The sequence below is a fragment of the Brachyhypopomus gauderio genome, chromosome 7, assembly GCF_052324685.1.
Source record: "Brachyhypopomus gauderio isolate BG-103 chromosome 7, BGAUD_0.2, whole genome shotgun sequence".
Classification (NCBI taxonomy): Eukaryota; Metazoa; Chordata; class Actinopteri; order Gymnotiformes; family Hypopomidae; genus Brachyhypopomus; species Brachyhypopomus gauderio.
This window is the reverse complement of record NC_135217.1, coordinates 15393582-15407751: the sequence shown is the minus strand read 5'-3', so window position 1 is coordinate 15407751 and position 14170 is coordinate 15393582. Positions and strand designations below refer to the sequence as shown.

General features: G+C 42.7%; 1 protein-coding gene across 5 annotated transcripts in view; it reads left to right on the top strand.

The window, feature by feature from the left end:
- mast4 (microtubule associated serine/threonine kinase family member 4) overlaps positions 1 to 14170 on the top strand; it is a 170165-nt gene that overhangs the window by 93351 nt on the left and 62644 nt on the right. For all 5 annotated transcript variants that reach the window (XM_077012052.1, XM_077012051.1, XM_077012050.1 and 2 more), the window contains one exon: positions 10391 to 10422. In XM_077012052.1, coding sequence (XP_076868167.1) covers positions 10391 to 10422 — 32 coding nt within the window. The remainder of the gene's footprint in view (positions 1 to 10390; positions 10423 to 14170) is intronic.

Sequence of the window (14170 nt, the reverse complement as noted above, 5' to 3'; positions counted from 1 at the left end):
CTATAGGACTGGCTGAAAATGGACAAATACTTAATTAACATTCTGTTGGTGGCCAGCAAAAAAGCTATTACAAGGACATGGCTACAACCAGAAACCCCAACACTTGCTATGTGGAGAGACACAGTGGTGGAAATACATAAGATAGAACAAATAACAGCCTATGTTAATCAAAAAATGGAACTCCTCTTAGAGAAATGGTCGAAATGGTATTGCTTTGTCACAGCCAAATGGCCAAAGAGCCCGTCTTCATTACTATGATTGTATAATATAAATGTGTCCTACTGTTTGTATATGTATGTGAGTTTATTAAATAAGACATCCTCATGTGCCAGACTTAATCTAATCCTGTTTAAAGTTATACATCGAATGCATTATTGCAAAAGTAAACTGGCCAAATTTTGTGATGCTAAAGCAACACATGTTCTGGAGTTGTCCAGCACTATCAAATTTTTGGCTTACAATCACAAATTGTTTGTCAGAAGCATTTAAAATAACGATTACACCAAACTTTGAATTTGCTATATACACTCAAACCTCAAATAGGATTAAGGGAGCCATTGCTTTTGGTTCACTTTTGGCAAGAAGGACACTGCTTAATTGGAAATCACCTAATGCCCCATCAACCTCACAATGGCTGTGTGATCTAATGCTTTTCCTTAAACTGGAGAAGATTAAGTTCTCTTCAAAAAAATCATATAATAAAGTCTATGACACCTGGGACCCTGTGATATTGTACTTTGACAAACTGAAGAGTCTTCCTGACATATAATACTGCCTATTGATGATTGTACTCTCGGACATCTTTAAGACTGCTAGACCTTAGTGAAAACACCTTGAATATCTGTACACCTCACAATTTAGAACAGATGAGTGGACGGTTGTTTTGTTTTTTTTGTTTTAGTTTTTTAATTATTATTATTAGGGTTTACACACATATTGTGGGAAACCTATTGTAATTGCTAAACATTTTTTCTTCTTATTTTTCCCCCTGTAAAACGCATACTGCAGCCTAGACCGTAAAGCCCAGAAAGACCAAACTTGGCAGCAAGGTGCAGCACATGTGCAATGAGAGAAATAGAGACAGGGACCCACATTGGCCTGATGGTGGCGCTATAGAGCAGCATTTCACGTTTTGGTCCATATCTCCCACACCGTAGGTCCTAGAAACAAAATTCCACTTCTGATGGATTCCTTGGGACAGGGCAAATAAAAAACTAATTTGAACCATTAAGCTTCGCCCACTTAGATCTTTTGCTAATTTGCATAATAAGCAAAACCTACTTTTTTATACTAGTCCCTGGTTTTTCATCTGATCACCACAATCTTGGTACCAAACTACTCGCAAGAATCTCTTTATCAATATTCATGGAAAAAAATTGTTACATTTGTATACAGTCTGGTTGTCACGTCAATCAATAGCTCTGAGGTGTGGCCAAATTTACTTCAGCAGCTATATCTCAGCAACGCTTTGACCAATCTTCATAAAAATGTATCAGTTGTTAGGGCATATGACTCAGAGGTCACAGGCCAAAGCTGGCCACAATTGTCCGATTTGTTTATGCTTGTTTTTGTCTTATGTAAGCACTGAAAAAGAGTGGGACTCTTATGTAAGTATGTATAAAAACTGATGTTATGCCTATGATGTGTCAAAGGCTGCACTAAGATCGGGAAGCACTAATAGAGATACAAAACCTTGATCAGAGGCAAGAAGGAAATCATTTGTTATTTTAACTAGGGCTGGTTCAGTACTGTGGTGGGGCCTAAATCCAGATTGGAACTTCTCAAATATGTGATTCCTGTGTATAATATAGATATAAGCATAATTGTTGGGCCACAGCTTTTCTATTATCTTGGATATAAATTATAGGTTTGAGGGAAATTTGAGGGAATTGAGTCTAATGTACAAGTAGTCCCAGATAGCAAAATGACATTGATTCAATATTGAATCAACATCAGTCATTATCATTGAATCAACATTGATTCAATGTTCCTTTGCTATCTGGGGTAGTATTTAATCTCATACTGCAGGAGTGCCCCCGGGCCCAGCAAGAATTTTACATCAAAACACATATTAAACATTGTCAAAACTCTATTGTAATTGCTCAAGTTTTTCTTATTAGGGTTCACACGTAGTGTGGGAAACCTATTGTTTTTGTTAGCGTTTTTCTTATTAGGGTTCACACACGTAGTGTGGGAAACCTATTTATTATTATTCTTTTGCCCATTTTTTAAATATAAAACGCATCGTGCAGCCTAGACCGTAATGCCTAGATACCCCAATCTTGGCAAAAAGGTTCAGTTTACTCCAAGGACCAGATTCCCATACAGGGACCCAAATTGGCCTGATGGTGGCACTATAGCAGACCATGTTGACTTTTGGTCCATATCTACCACACCGTAGGTCCTAGAATCAAAATTCCAGTTCCTATGCATTCCTTGACTAAATTCAATAAGACAATTAATATACAACTATCAAGCTCCGCCCACTTAGATTTTTTGCTAATTTGCATAATATGCTAAACCTACTCCTTGGTTTTTCATCTGATCATTTACATTTTACATTTACATTTACGGCATTTAGCAGACGCTCTTATCCAGAGCGACTTACAAAGTGCTTTGCTTCTGATCACAGAATACATCCTAGGTAATAAGTAAGGATAGGCCAGAATTCAAGATACCATTGAGTCAGATTACTACTAAACTACAGGAGTCAATGTTCATTACCTAGTGTTTTGCAAGTTAGACATTTGCCAAGATGCACAAATAACCATGGACAGACATACAATTTAAGAACAGCAAGGGGTATCAGCTAAGTTAGTGTTCTGGTAAGAACTCAACAAACAGGTGAGTCTTCAGTCTACGCTTGAAGATAGCAATAGACTCTGCAGTCCTAGCAGCTAATGGAAGATCGTTCCACCATCTTGGAGCCAGGACGGAGGCTCCACAGTCTTGATCACCACAATCTTGGTATTTGACTACTCAGTGGAGTAGTCTACTCAGTGGAATCTCATTATCAAAACTTATTGACAACATTGTGACATTTCCATACAGTCTGACTATCACATGTCAATCAATACCTCTGAGGAGTGGCCAAATTTACTTCAGCAGCTGTATCTCAGCAATGCTTTGACCAATTTTCATGAAACTTGATACGCTGATAGGGCCCATGATTTTGAGGTCAGAGGTCAAAGGTGGACACGATTATCCAATAGGAGGTGCTATCACATGGAAAACACTGTTTCTCATCAACCATTGGTCACATCAACCCAAAACTTTACATGCATCATCATGGGGTCAAGTGGTATCAAGGCACATAATGATGACATCACTCTAAAAACATGGCCACCATTCGCCACTTAATTGGTTTTGGTCATTTGACAGGCTTATCATAGGTACATACACATGAAACTGACATGGTATGTCCTTGTACACACCCCCAAAAACATAGTCAAATTGGAAAGGAATTGCACCACTAGTTGGCGCTATTCTAGAAAATCCAGAATTTCTCCTACAAATTTTCACTTATCAAGACAAAATTGGACTCCTATTATTCTATGCAGAATTCCTAGCAACTTTGTAATTACAAGTGCTTTTTTCACTATTATCAAATATGTATAATTTGTACTTTTCATACTAGTCCTAGCATTTTCACTCCATCACCTTAAAAATCACACCTTGTAATATTCAGCAGACTTTAAAATGCTAAGATCATCTATAAAATCCTAAGGTTTTCACAAATTAATATTTTTCATATGCATCACAATGTTACCATCATAACACATCAAATTCACAGTTCAATAACTATGCCATAGTATGTCTGATTGTTATGAAAATTGACTTTTTTTTACAGCAGAGGCCTACGCCAGTTTTAGATACGTGTAAATTTACAATATCTTATTTCAAAAGTTGGGTTTGATATAAGTGATACAAGTGATCTGTAATACACCACATTAGGCACTAATGGTCAAATTTAAATAATTTAAATAAATTTGTCCAACATGTGCAACATAACAAAATAAATAATAAAACAAATACAGGAACATGTACAAAAATAAATAATAAAACAAATACAGGAACATGTACAAAATAAGAGAACAAATAAACTAAACTAAACCTTAAACTAAACTTTACCATACAAAATATCTGTGACGCTGGCGTGTAGGAGCAAGGAGGAAACACGACGAGCGTCTTGTGTTGCACACAGAACATTTATTAATGACAAAAACGCAAAGCCCAGCACATACGGTGCAAGCACGCAAATGCGGAGGCTTACACAGGCGTGAACTTTAGACAAAGACGAGCACAAGACACTGCGCGAACGCACATTAAATAGGTGAATTACACGGACCCATGTGACCTCGAGACAAGGCACAGGTGTAACAAACGAACATGCTCACAGACGACCCACGCCCACGGAAGTACAAACATGGACATAACGACACGCAGACAACGTAGCGGCACGCCCACAGAGAAGGGTCCGGAGCTGTTCCGTGACAGAACCCTCCGCCAGGGGCTCGCTACTCCCGGAGCGTCCCACGCAGCTGGAAAGCCCCGAGCCAACACTGACGGGCAGGTCCGGAGCCACCGGGATCACGAGCCTCCGAGAGCCGTCACCCCTGACGGCGAGAACCGCAGCCAACAGCTCTAGCACACCCTCCCTGGGAAGACAGGGGAGAAAACATTAAACAATGGCACAGTCACAAACAAGCACACTGGAACATGAAACACTAGAGGCACGAACGGGGAAAGGAAATTAGGGAGACACAGGGGAATAGACAAACATATAGGGACAGGCAGCCATGGCATCGCTCCGGCTGCCTGCCAAAGCGCAAACGGTGGCGCTATCCCTCCAGGGAAAGCAGGCTGGGCGGGCGCGGCAGGCGGAACAGGCGGCGGAGTCCCTCCAGGAGGTGCAGACGCCGCAGGCGGTACCGGCGACGGGGTCCCTCCGGTTCTCGGGTTCCGACTCCGCACGCGCGTTGCGCCGCTCGGGGCTCCCGCTGGTCCTGCTCTTGGTGGCTTCCCCCGAGGAGCTTTAGTCCTCCCTCTGGGCGCGACCGGAGTCCTGGCTTTGCGCCGCGCGGGGGCGGGTTTCCGCGGCGGCTCCAAGGGCGCGTGACACCACCTCGGACCGCTGGTTACACCCGGAACCCCCTGCGCTCCTGGGGATGCCCTCACCTCGCCCCTCGACGTCTCCATCTCCTCCTCGCTGTCGGCGACGCTTCGACCCAGCGACATGGGTACCTCCGGGGTCGGGCAGCAGGAGCAATCCATGCGGCTCGCCGCTGATGGGGACTGAGGAACCTTCTTCTCTGGGTGGACGGTTTTCCCCGAACACCCCGAGGCGCTGTCCATCCCCTCGCTCTCGTCCTCGCTCACCAAGGACGATGAACCAATGGACGGAGGTGGGCTGTCGCTCCCTCCCTCCCCGTAGCACACCGTTGTCTCGGAGTGCAGGGACGGAGGGGGACTAACATCCTCCTCCTCTCCGTAATACACTGTTGAGTCGGAGTATACAGATACTCATGCTGATAGGGGGAGGACTGACGTTACCCTCCGCCTTCTCGGGGTGCTCGTTGGCATCGGAGCAGACCGATGGCGTGGGGCTGGTCTCCCTCTCCTCGTCCGACGTCAGGGGAGTCGCTGACGTGGGGGAAAGGCAGCTGGCTTCACCCTCACTCTCCTCCTCTCCGGAGTCCTCACTCCCGAACTCATGCTCGGGGGGAGTGAGGGCAAAGGCGCCTACCCCCACCATAAACGGCTCACTGGACTCCTCCTCCGGGAAGTCCAGGAGCGGTGTTCCCCTATCCTCCGGTCCGCTGCTGCCCATCGCCCTGGGTGGCAGCCCTAGGGGCACGGGAGGGTGCTTCTCCTCCCATATGCGTAGCGCGGATTGGCGGATACTCTCTGCCATCTCTTCATCCTCAGTCTCTCGAGCCGCGCACAGCAGGTACGCACACATGGGGTCCTGCTGCATAGTCTGCTCGGTGACGGGGGATTCGTGACACCAAACCGGGGAAGAGCCGTGGTGCCGTCGGCTCTTCCTCCTCCCCTTTGGGGCACGGGTAGCGTATCCTGGCATACTTCTTCTTATTCGGCTCGTCTTTCTGTGACGCTGGCGTGTAGGAGCAAGGAGGAAACACGATGAGCGTCTTGTGTTGCACACAGAACATTTATTAATGACAAAAACGCAAAGCCCAGCACATACGGTGCAAGCACGCAAATGCGGAGGCTTACACAGGCGTGAACTTTAGACAAAGACGAGCACAAGACACTGCGCGAACGCACATTAAATAGGTGAATTACACGGACCCATGTGACCTCGAGACAAGGCACAGGTGTAACAAACGAACACGCTCACAGACGACCCACGCCCACGGAAGTACAAACATGGACATAATGACACGCAGACAACGTAGCGGCACGCCCACAGAGAAGGGTCCGGAGCTGTTCCGTGACAATATCCTAAAAAATAAGATTAAGACTGAGAATGACAACTGTCATTTTTTACATTCTTCTTTCAAGTTTTTTTTTTTACAAATATATATTAACAACTTTATCTGGAGAGAAAGATGCTCCTTGATGTACCAAAACTATTAACATATTAATAGACAAAACAACTGTTATTTTTACATTTTCAAGTTTTTCTTTAAGAAGACCAGAATGTCCACATTTTCTGGAGAAATGGCTGCTCTTTGAGCAGTCACGATGTCCCTTGCTGTGGAGACCACTCGCTCACTTGCTACACTTGTTGCTTGCACAGCAAGATAATGTTTGGAAAGCTTTGATAAATTTGGGTACTAATGCTCATTGATTTTCCACCATTTCAGTGGATTTGCAGCCACAGAAATGACATTTGCCATCCTGTATAGCTCAATCTCCTCCTTGACAACGTCAGGCCATAATTTTGGTGTTGTTGGTGTAGTGGGGGCTGTATTATAAAAGTCACCAAACAGTTCACTGAGTGTGGTTCTCTTTGCTGGGAGGCTGCCTTCACTGGATACTGCAGTTTCTGGGTCCTCTGCAGGGTTTTGGCTGGTCCCTTGCCCTGGGGCTTGAGTTTAAAAATATATATACATTTATAAATGTATCAGTATTTCAACTACAAGATAAATTAGCATCACTATTAATAGTGGACATTACATCATATGAATTTCAATTGGTCACATACCTGTGTGGGATGCTTTTGTAGGATTTTCTCAGCCAGACTGTTGAATATCTCTTTCCGAGAGGGGTCATTCAGATGGGGTAAAGACTTGAACCGAGGGTCCAACGCAGTGCTCTCATTTAAGAGAAGCAGGAGCGGCCTCCAGCTCTGGCTCTGCACTTGCCATGGTTAGCTAACTAGTGGCGTCGGCTATAATGCACTGTGTCAATTGCGTAGCGTGCTGCGTCACTTTGCGTAGCGTGGGTGCTTGCGTAGCTTAGAGGGAGGGATCGTCGATCCTCTTTTTGACTTCGAGGCTCGAGATCGTGACATAATTTCGATCGATTTCGATTAAATATCGAAATCGTGACACCCCTATTAACTAGCCATTACTACCCATTAACCAGTGACTAATATACAGATATTTAGCTTCTTTCTTTCCACACACTCACACAGTACCTACCTATATGCTTCATATACATTTCTCTAGCCATTTCCAACACGCTAACTGATATTTAGCTTCATTTTTTCCATCCAAACTCTCAACACATGGCCTCTATATATCCTGTTATGACATAAGAGAGGACAGAGATATGTAATTCACATTTCACACACAACCTCTATATAACTCTGCCTGCTTTATTTATCATCAAAGTTTTGGTAGATAGACATTCCTAGTGGCCTCCCTACTATGGGCACAACAGTGAGAACATGTCAGTGTAGGGATGAGAATGAAACCCATATTGATGCATCATGAACAGGCAAAGATAAGATTTTTGTGTTATTTTATTGTATAGTAAGCCATCACTTACTATAACCATCACTCTTTTGTTTGTTTGGGATTCACATGTGACAGATTTTGTCAGCTAAATGAACAGGGTTCAAGAGTGGTGTTTACATGTGAGGCATGACCCTTCTCTGGGACTTCTAGTATTAACCGCTAGAGCTCTCCTGCTGCTATGTTCACAATTTCTGACAAATTCAGCCAAAGGTATATTTATTTGACTAGTCCCCTGGGTCAGTGTGTGAGTGCTTTTAAGCTAATCTCAGCATTTGATTTAGTTGTATGATCGTTTTTTCAATATCTTCCACACTGTAGGGCCTAGAAACAAAATTCTACTTCTGCTGCATTCCTTGGCTCAAGCCAAACAAAAAAGCCTCAAGAAGCCCTTAGTGCTTACATGAAAAAACACACAGACACACAAAGATAATCACAGCATGTGATTTACTTCTATGATCGGAATCATTTTGCCAATACAATTTGTTTTGATCATTTGGGCCTTTATTTCCTCAGTTGAATAATTTTCCAACTTTTTTTTGCCTTTTTGTGTGTGAATCTGCAATCGCCGCTTGCGGCTATATTTATTTATTTGTATTTGCTTGCCCATGTCATCGCAAAAATTGCATAATCCTCTTCTTTGATGAGAACAACAAACAATTCTCGACCTATCAGTGACCACACAGTTTTGTTTTTCATCATCTGTTCTCGAATTGCAAAGCTACATTGGTCATTTCTGTAATTTTTATTGGACTGGAGTGAGCTGGTGGGTTTGAATGACAGCTTTTCACATCTCTGCCTGGCAAGGTATGAATAGGGAGGGGTAGTGGGCCAATCAATAATTGCAAAAACGAGAAGCTGACGACTTCGAAGTGATTGATAGCTGTTCTAACCAATAGTTCAGTCTAAGCTGAAAAGATTAACGCCTCACACGCCATGATTCGTGATAGTTTGTCTTTAGTAAAGACATGCGCAATACAGCAAGCCAGTAAACATGCCAACCTAAGCTATGCTACGCTATGCTAAAATCTCCAGCGCGATCAGGGTTATCAGGATATGTTAAACTGTGTGTAACCTGGGTCTAGAATCCCACTCTCCAATTCCTTTCAAGAAAAAAAAACAAAAAAACACCAGTTTGTTTTTCTTGTCACACAGCTTTGCTTTCTACTGCAGCTCTGCATGGAGACAAAGAGAAAGCACTGGAGGGTTGAGGCAGCAGTGTCCATTGACATGAGCACAGCTTGATTTGATGTAGATCTCACAGTGGAGTAAGCAGGAGCTAGAAAACTGAGCAGGGACTTCCTGCCAACTTGTAAATCTTTTATGTAACTGATTTGTCTACTTTAGTGACTGAACTGGGAGATTTTAATTGGCTGCACTAAAGGTAAAATCACTGCAGTTTGCAAAAATTATGGAAGTTTTTGACATGGTGGTGGTATTGTCATTACTACGTAGATTCGTTCCCAGAGTGCAGTTTGTTCATGTGGTCATACCTTAACTCGACTAGCATCCACCATTTCACAGTCAGTGTGCTGGAAACCCTCTTTTACAGAGATTATTTGCAGATGACTCCATGTCTGTGTTTATACATTTATTCGACTGCCCTGCAAGCTCTGCTTGATCATGGATGTTCAGTCTCGCGCCTTCCTGCTGAGCTCCTTTCCCGCTCGTTCTGTGTCATTACGTTGAGAACTGCGTTAGGCTGCACTGTTTGCGGTTGCGCTACAGTATCATATGGAGGTGGAAAGGTCGGCCTGCTATATATTATATAATGGCCGAAATATAATGTATCAATATGGCAAGAACTGGAAATATGGAAATGGTTCTGAAGTCACCAGTTTGGGATGTTAATGACTGCTGGGCCCTGTTTGATAACGAGCAATAGGAGATACAGTGGGAATGACGACGTGGTAGTGTATGCTGCTCGCGAATGGCAAACAGCGGGGCCACAGGGTAGACCACGCGTAGGTTCATTATTTTGGAGAGGGCTAGTGTTGAGCACATTTTATTCATATCCCTTCACATCATATCCATTTATTTCACATACCTTGGAAAAGAGTGCTAGAAAGGTGGTCAGTTTAATCCGAATAAAAATTAATTGAATATAGTTCTCTATCTGGTATTTTATTTTAATAAAAACCATCTGTTTTTATGACTATTTTGTGTTCCAGTAAAATCTTTTATAATTCTGTAATACACGGCTAACAGGCTACACTCTTTGTTTGCCTAGTTGCACTGTCTGGGTATTGAACTAATTTAATCAGATACCGATACCACTTTAGAATTTATTGCAAATGCCCCCTCTGGTGGAAGCTTATGAATATTACATTTTTCTGATGGTTCTCTGCATCATTTATACCTCTTCTGATTCTCTGTGCATGTATTTAGAATTAGCAGTTCAGAATTGTTACTGTTGCATTGTTCATTCACCACTGAATCTAAAGGTTCTTTCTTTTCTTTTACAGAAGGAGCTGAGTCTGCCCAGAAGAGGGAGCTTGTAAGTGAATACATCACTTATATCCAGCATTTGTTCTGCTACAGGATGCACCCTAAAATCTATAGACTTCCATAGGCCTTCCTTTTTTTACATGGGTGTATGGAATAGTTTTTTAATTCAGTAGTATATTCAGTGTTTGCTGAGACTTCAGTATTATTTGTAGTCCATCAGTTTAATCAGGTAACTCTCCACATTAGAAAGACAGATGCAACATATGTTTTATAGACTTGAGGTACTTGCTATTGCCCCGTACTAAAATTGTTTTCTTTCCTACATTTTGCTCTTGGTCTCATCCTGGTCCTGTGTATTGTTAGGTATATCTGATTAATATTTACATTATTTAATGTCAACCGCCCTGCAAAACCTCAACAGAACCTGTGCAGATGCATGTACGCTGGTTATCATGTTGCAATCATTGCCCGCACACATGTCTAGCAGGTTTGTTTCCATGTGCAGGCCCTGAAAGGTTTACCATCAAACCCTTCCCAGACTGGGCTTGCAAAGCCATGTCGTCGCTTCCTCTTCTCTGCTTCAGCCTGACCTGTCTGCCAGCTCTGGCTGTGCGTTAACACCCAGCCTTGAATTTTGGCAGGCAGACTCCAGCTGTCCCTTCCTTAAGCACAGTTGAGACTCCAGCCCCTGGACTGCCATCTGGATGAGAGCTGCTCAGTTCATCACTGGCCAGGAGTAATAAAATGTGCCCACGCTCATAAGCTCCTTCATCCTGAATCACATGTATGTCTTGCCTATTATGGGTTATGATCTAAAGCGCTGTTTACTCATGGTTTTTTATGGTATGTATATCTCTCTGCTCTGACTAGATGGAGCTTTAAACCCATCAGCATGTATTGGGTCTCACTGTGCTCTAGAAGCCGGCCCAAGATTAAGACTGTATTTAAACCATGGTGATACCAGGCCAAATTGGCATCCCTGTATGTTACACACCAAGTACATCCCATGCATAAACACATCTTTGGATTTCTGCTCAGGGTTCACAGGTGCTTTTAAAGTTTGTGTTTTTTTAGACTTAACATTGAAAATCCACCCTGTACCTGTAGTAGTAGGTCAGCCATTCAGTCTGGCTTGGGTGATTGAACACCATGATGTCCAGTCATCTGTTAAAATTCTGACTCTGATGGATCCTTCCAAATTACTTTGGAATTAGTTAGAAAATAATAATATCGTAAAATTTTCACCAAATGAGTTAAGTGCACGTGGGTTCCCATGAGATATGAGCTCTATCAATCTTTATTCACTTTGTGGTTTCATCATGATGTCTCAAGCTAGGTAGGCTTTAATGTACACCTCCATGGGTCTCTTTTAAAGGCTCCACCACACCACTTCAACTGCTGAGGGATGAACACTTGCTGGAGTGGTAGCAGCTTCAGACTGATGAGCCCTGTTAGTGTCTTGTCTCAGAAATGCTGGCCATAGCACACAGTCAGGGTGTCTGACAGGGTGTCTTCTGTTTTTAGAAACAGAAGATGGTTGTTGAATATTGACAGGCTGATGAAATTTTAAAAAATGTTGTCAAGGTATTGAATGTCATGAACTGTCTGAATTTGTCATTAGCCTTTTCAGCTTTAGGGTAGAACACTTAATTATATTTCACTGCTAAATAGACACCTTCACTCATGACTTTCTAATGGGATTTCTAAAAACACAGACATTCCCCTGCTCTTGTGTATTTTGTTTGTCTTTATCTGAAATAGGTCATCCAGGTTTGCTTTCATCTGTTTATATTTAGCCTCTACTGCTGTCTGATATTATGTTGCCACTAATGACTTATGTCGGGCCCTTGGTGTCTGAAAAAACTTGAAGGTACTGGGGGTATTGGCCTGCTAGTTACTGAGGGTGTTGACCTCTTAGATATTGGGGGGTGTTGACCTGCTAGTTACTGGGGATATTGACCTGGGGTGCGTTTCCCGAAACGTTCATAACTCTAAGTACTTCGTAACTTCATACTTATAAATATTTCCCGAAACTCTTCGTAACTTACGTCATTCTTATAGTTGTTCATAAGTTAAGAATCTCCGAAACCCATTTGTAATTCACTAAGTACTTCTTAACTCAAAGCTCACGTGCAGTTCTACCTCAAAAAGGATAGAGGCGCAAATTTCACTCACGCTGGTTTTAAGCACGGCAATACGTTTGTGTTTATGTGCATTAGTATTTTCCTCTTCATAGCTTGAAAGATCTCACTTAATTCTTTACCAAGGCAAGATGTCATCTTTACTACCTTCACCTTTCTTTGGTCTTCAAAAGCCCTCGTGGTTGTGCTAACTTTCTAAGAATATAGGTCAGCAACACCTATTTATAAGAGTGCATGCAGAAAAGTGGAACACTGCTGCACCCCCGTTAGCTGCCATGGCCTTGCTATCACTCCCTCTGTGTTGGGAACGTTACTTAAATTAAAAAGTAATTATAGTTACTCACTACTTGTTCAAAAAAGTAACTGAGTTACTCTAATAAAAATAACTCGTTACCAGGGAAAGTAACTATTGCATTGCAGTAAAAAAAAGTTATATGCCAATGAATAAGGATTTTTTGAAAAAGCAGTTTTCACAGTCAGTTGAAATGAGTAGGTCAGAAAGGTGTTAAACTTTGTAACGATTCAACCAGGAAGACACGGATCCAGTTACGGAGTACTGTAGTTTTTATTTTTGAAATGAATATGGAGTACTCGTACAGGTGAATAACTCCGTAGGGTGTGTGCAGTGTATGAGTGCGGTAGTCGAAGTCAGGACGGTCTGAGTTCACGCCGGGTAGACAGATGGCTGGAGGTACAAGAGGGCTAGGCTGGAGACGAGGTCTGGAACGAGAGCAGAGGTCAAAACACAGGAGAGCAATCAGGGGGAGATAACGCTTGGTAGATGGCATGCCAACAATACTTCGCAACCCGGAACATAGAGGTGGAAGCTTAAATAGTGCGAAAGGGGAGGGGCGATGAGCGGCAGGTGAAACGCATCACACGGTGATCATGTGCTGTTCCTGACAAACTTTTGATATTTAATGCACATCAACAGACCAGTGCAGAATAAAATCCTTTAAAATCCCAAATCTTTGTTAAAAAAAAGCACAAGTAAACAGTTACACTATATAAAGTGCATTTACATTTATCAAATTAAATTAAATTCTCTCAACCTGAGACAACTGGTTTGTTCACAACAGAAGTAAACTTAACAATAAAACCTCAGGAACTTCAAGTATTTTCTTAAATAATGTTTATATCGCCACCTTGAAAATGCTAATTTTTCTTTGGCTTGCTCCTGACTCGCCATTTCTGCCTCTTCAGAAATGTTCAGTGCTTCGGCACGCATGTAAAAACATTGGTTCTGACTGGCTACCATAACGCTGCCTTAGCCAATCGCTTACTGACTTGTTAAGTTAAACAGGTGTTACACCGAGAACTGTGACCTATCGAGATCTGTTACTCCTCACTAGACTGGACAGCGGTCCGCTCGGATTACTGTTAGTATATCAATTTATAGTAACGCACTGCTTTTAATGACCAGTAACGTCAACGGCGTTGTAACGACAGGAAAGGTAATGAATTATATTATCCCGTTACTGACAAAATGACGCTGTTACCTAACGCCCCCTCAGGCGAGGTGTCCCGCCCCCTCAATGTAAAAACCCCTGCAGGTCAGTCAACCCCGTGAGAGTTCCCTCAGCCACAGTTCTTCAACAGAGATAATGTATTCTGCATTTCATTCAGTATGGCACTGTTCTCATTGGAAGGCCCAGT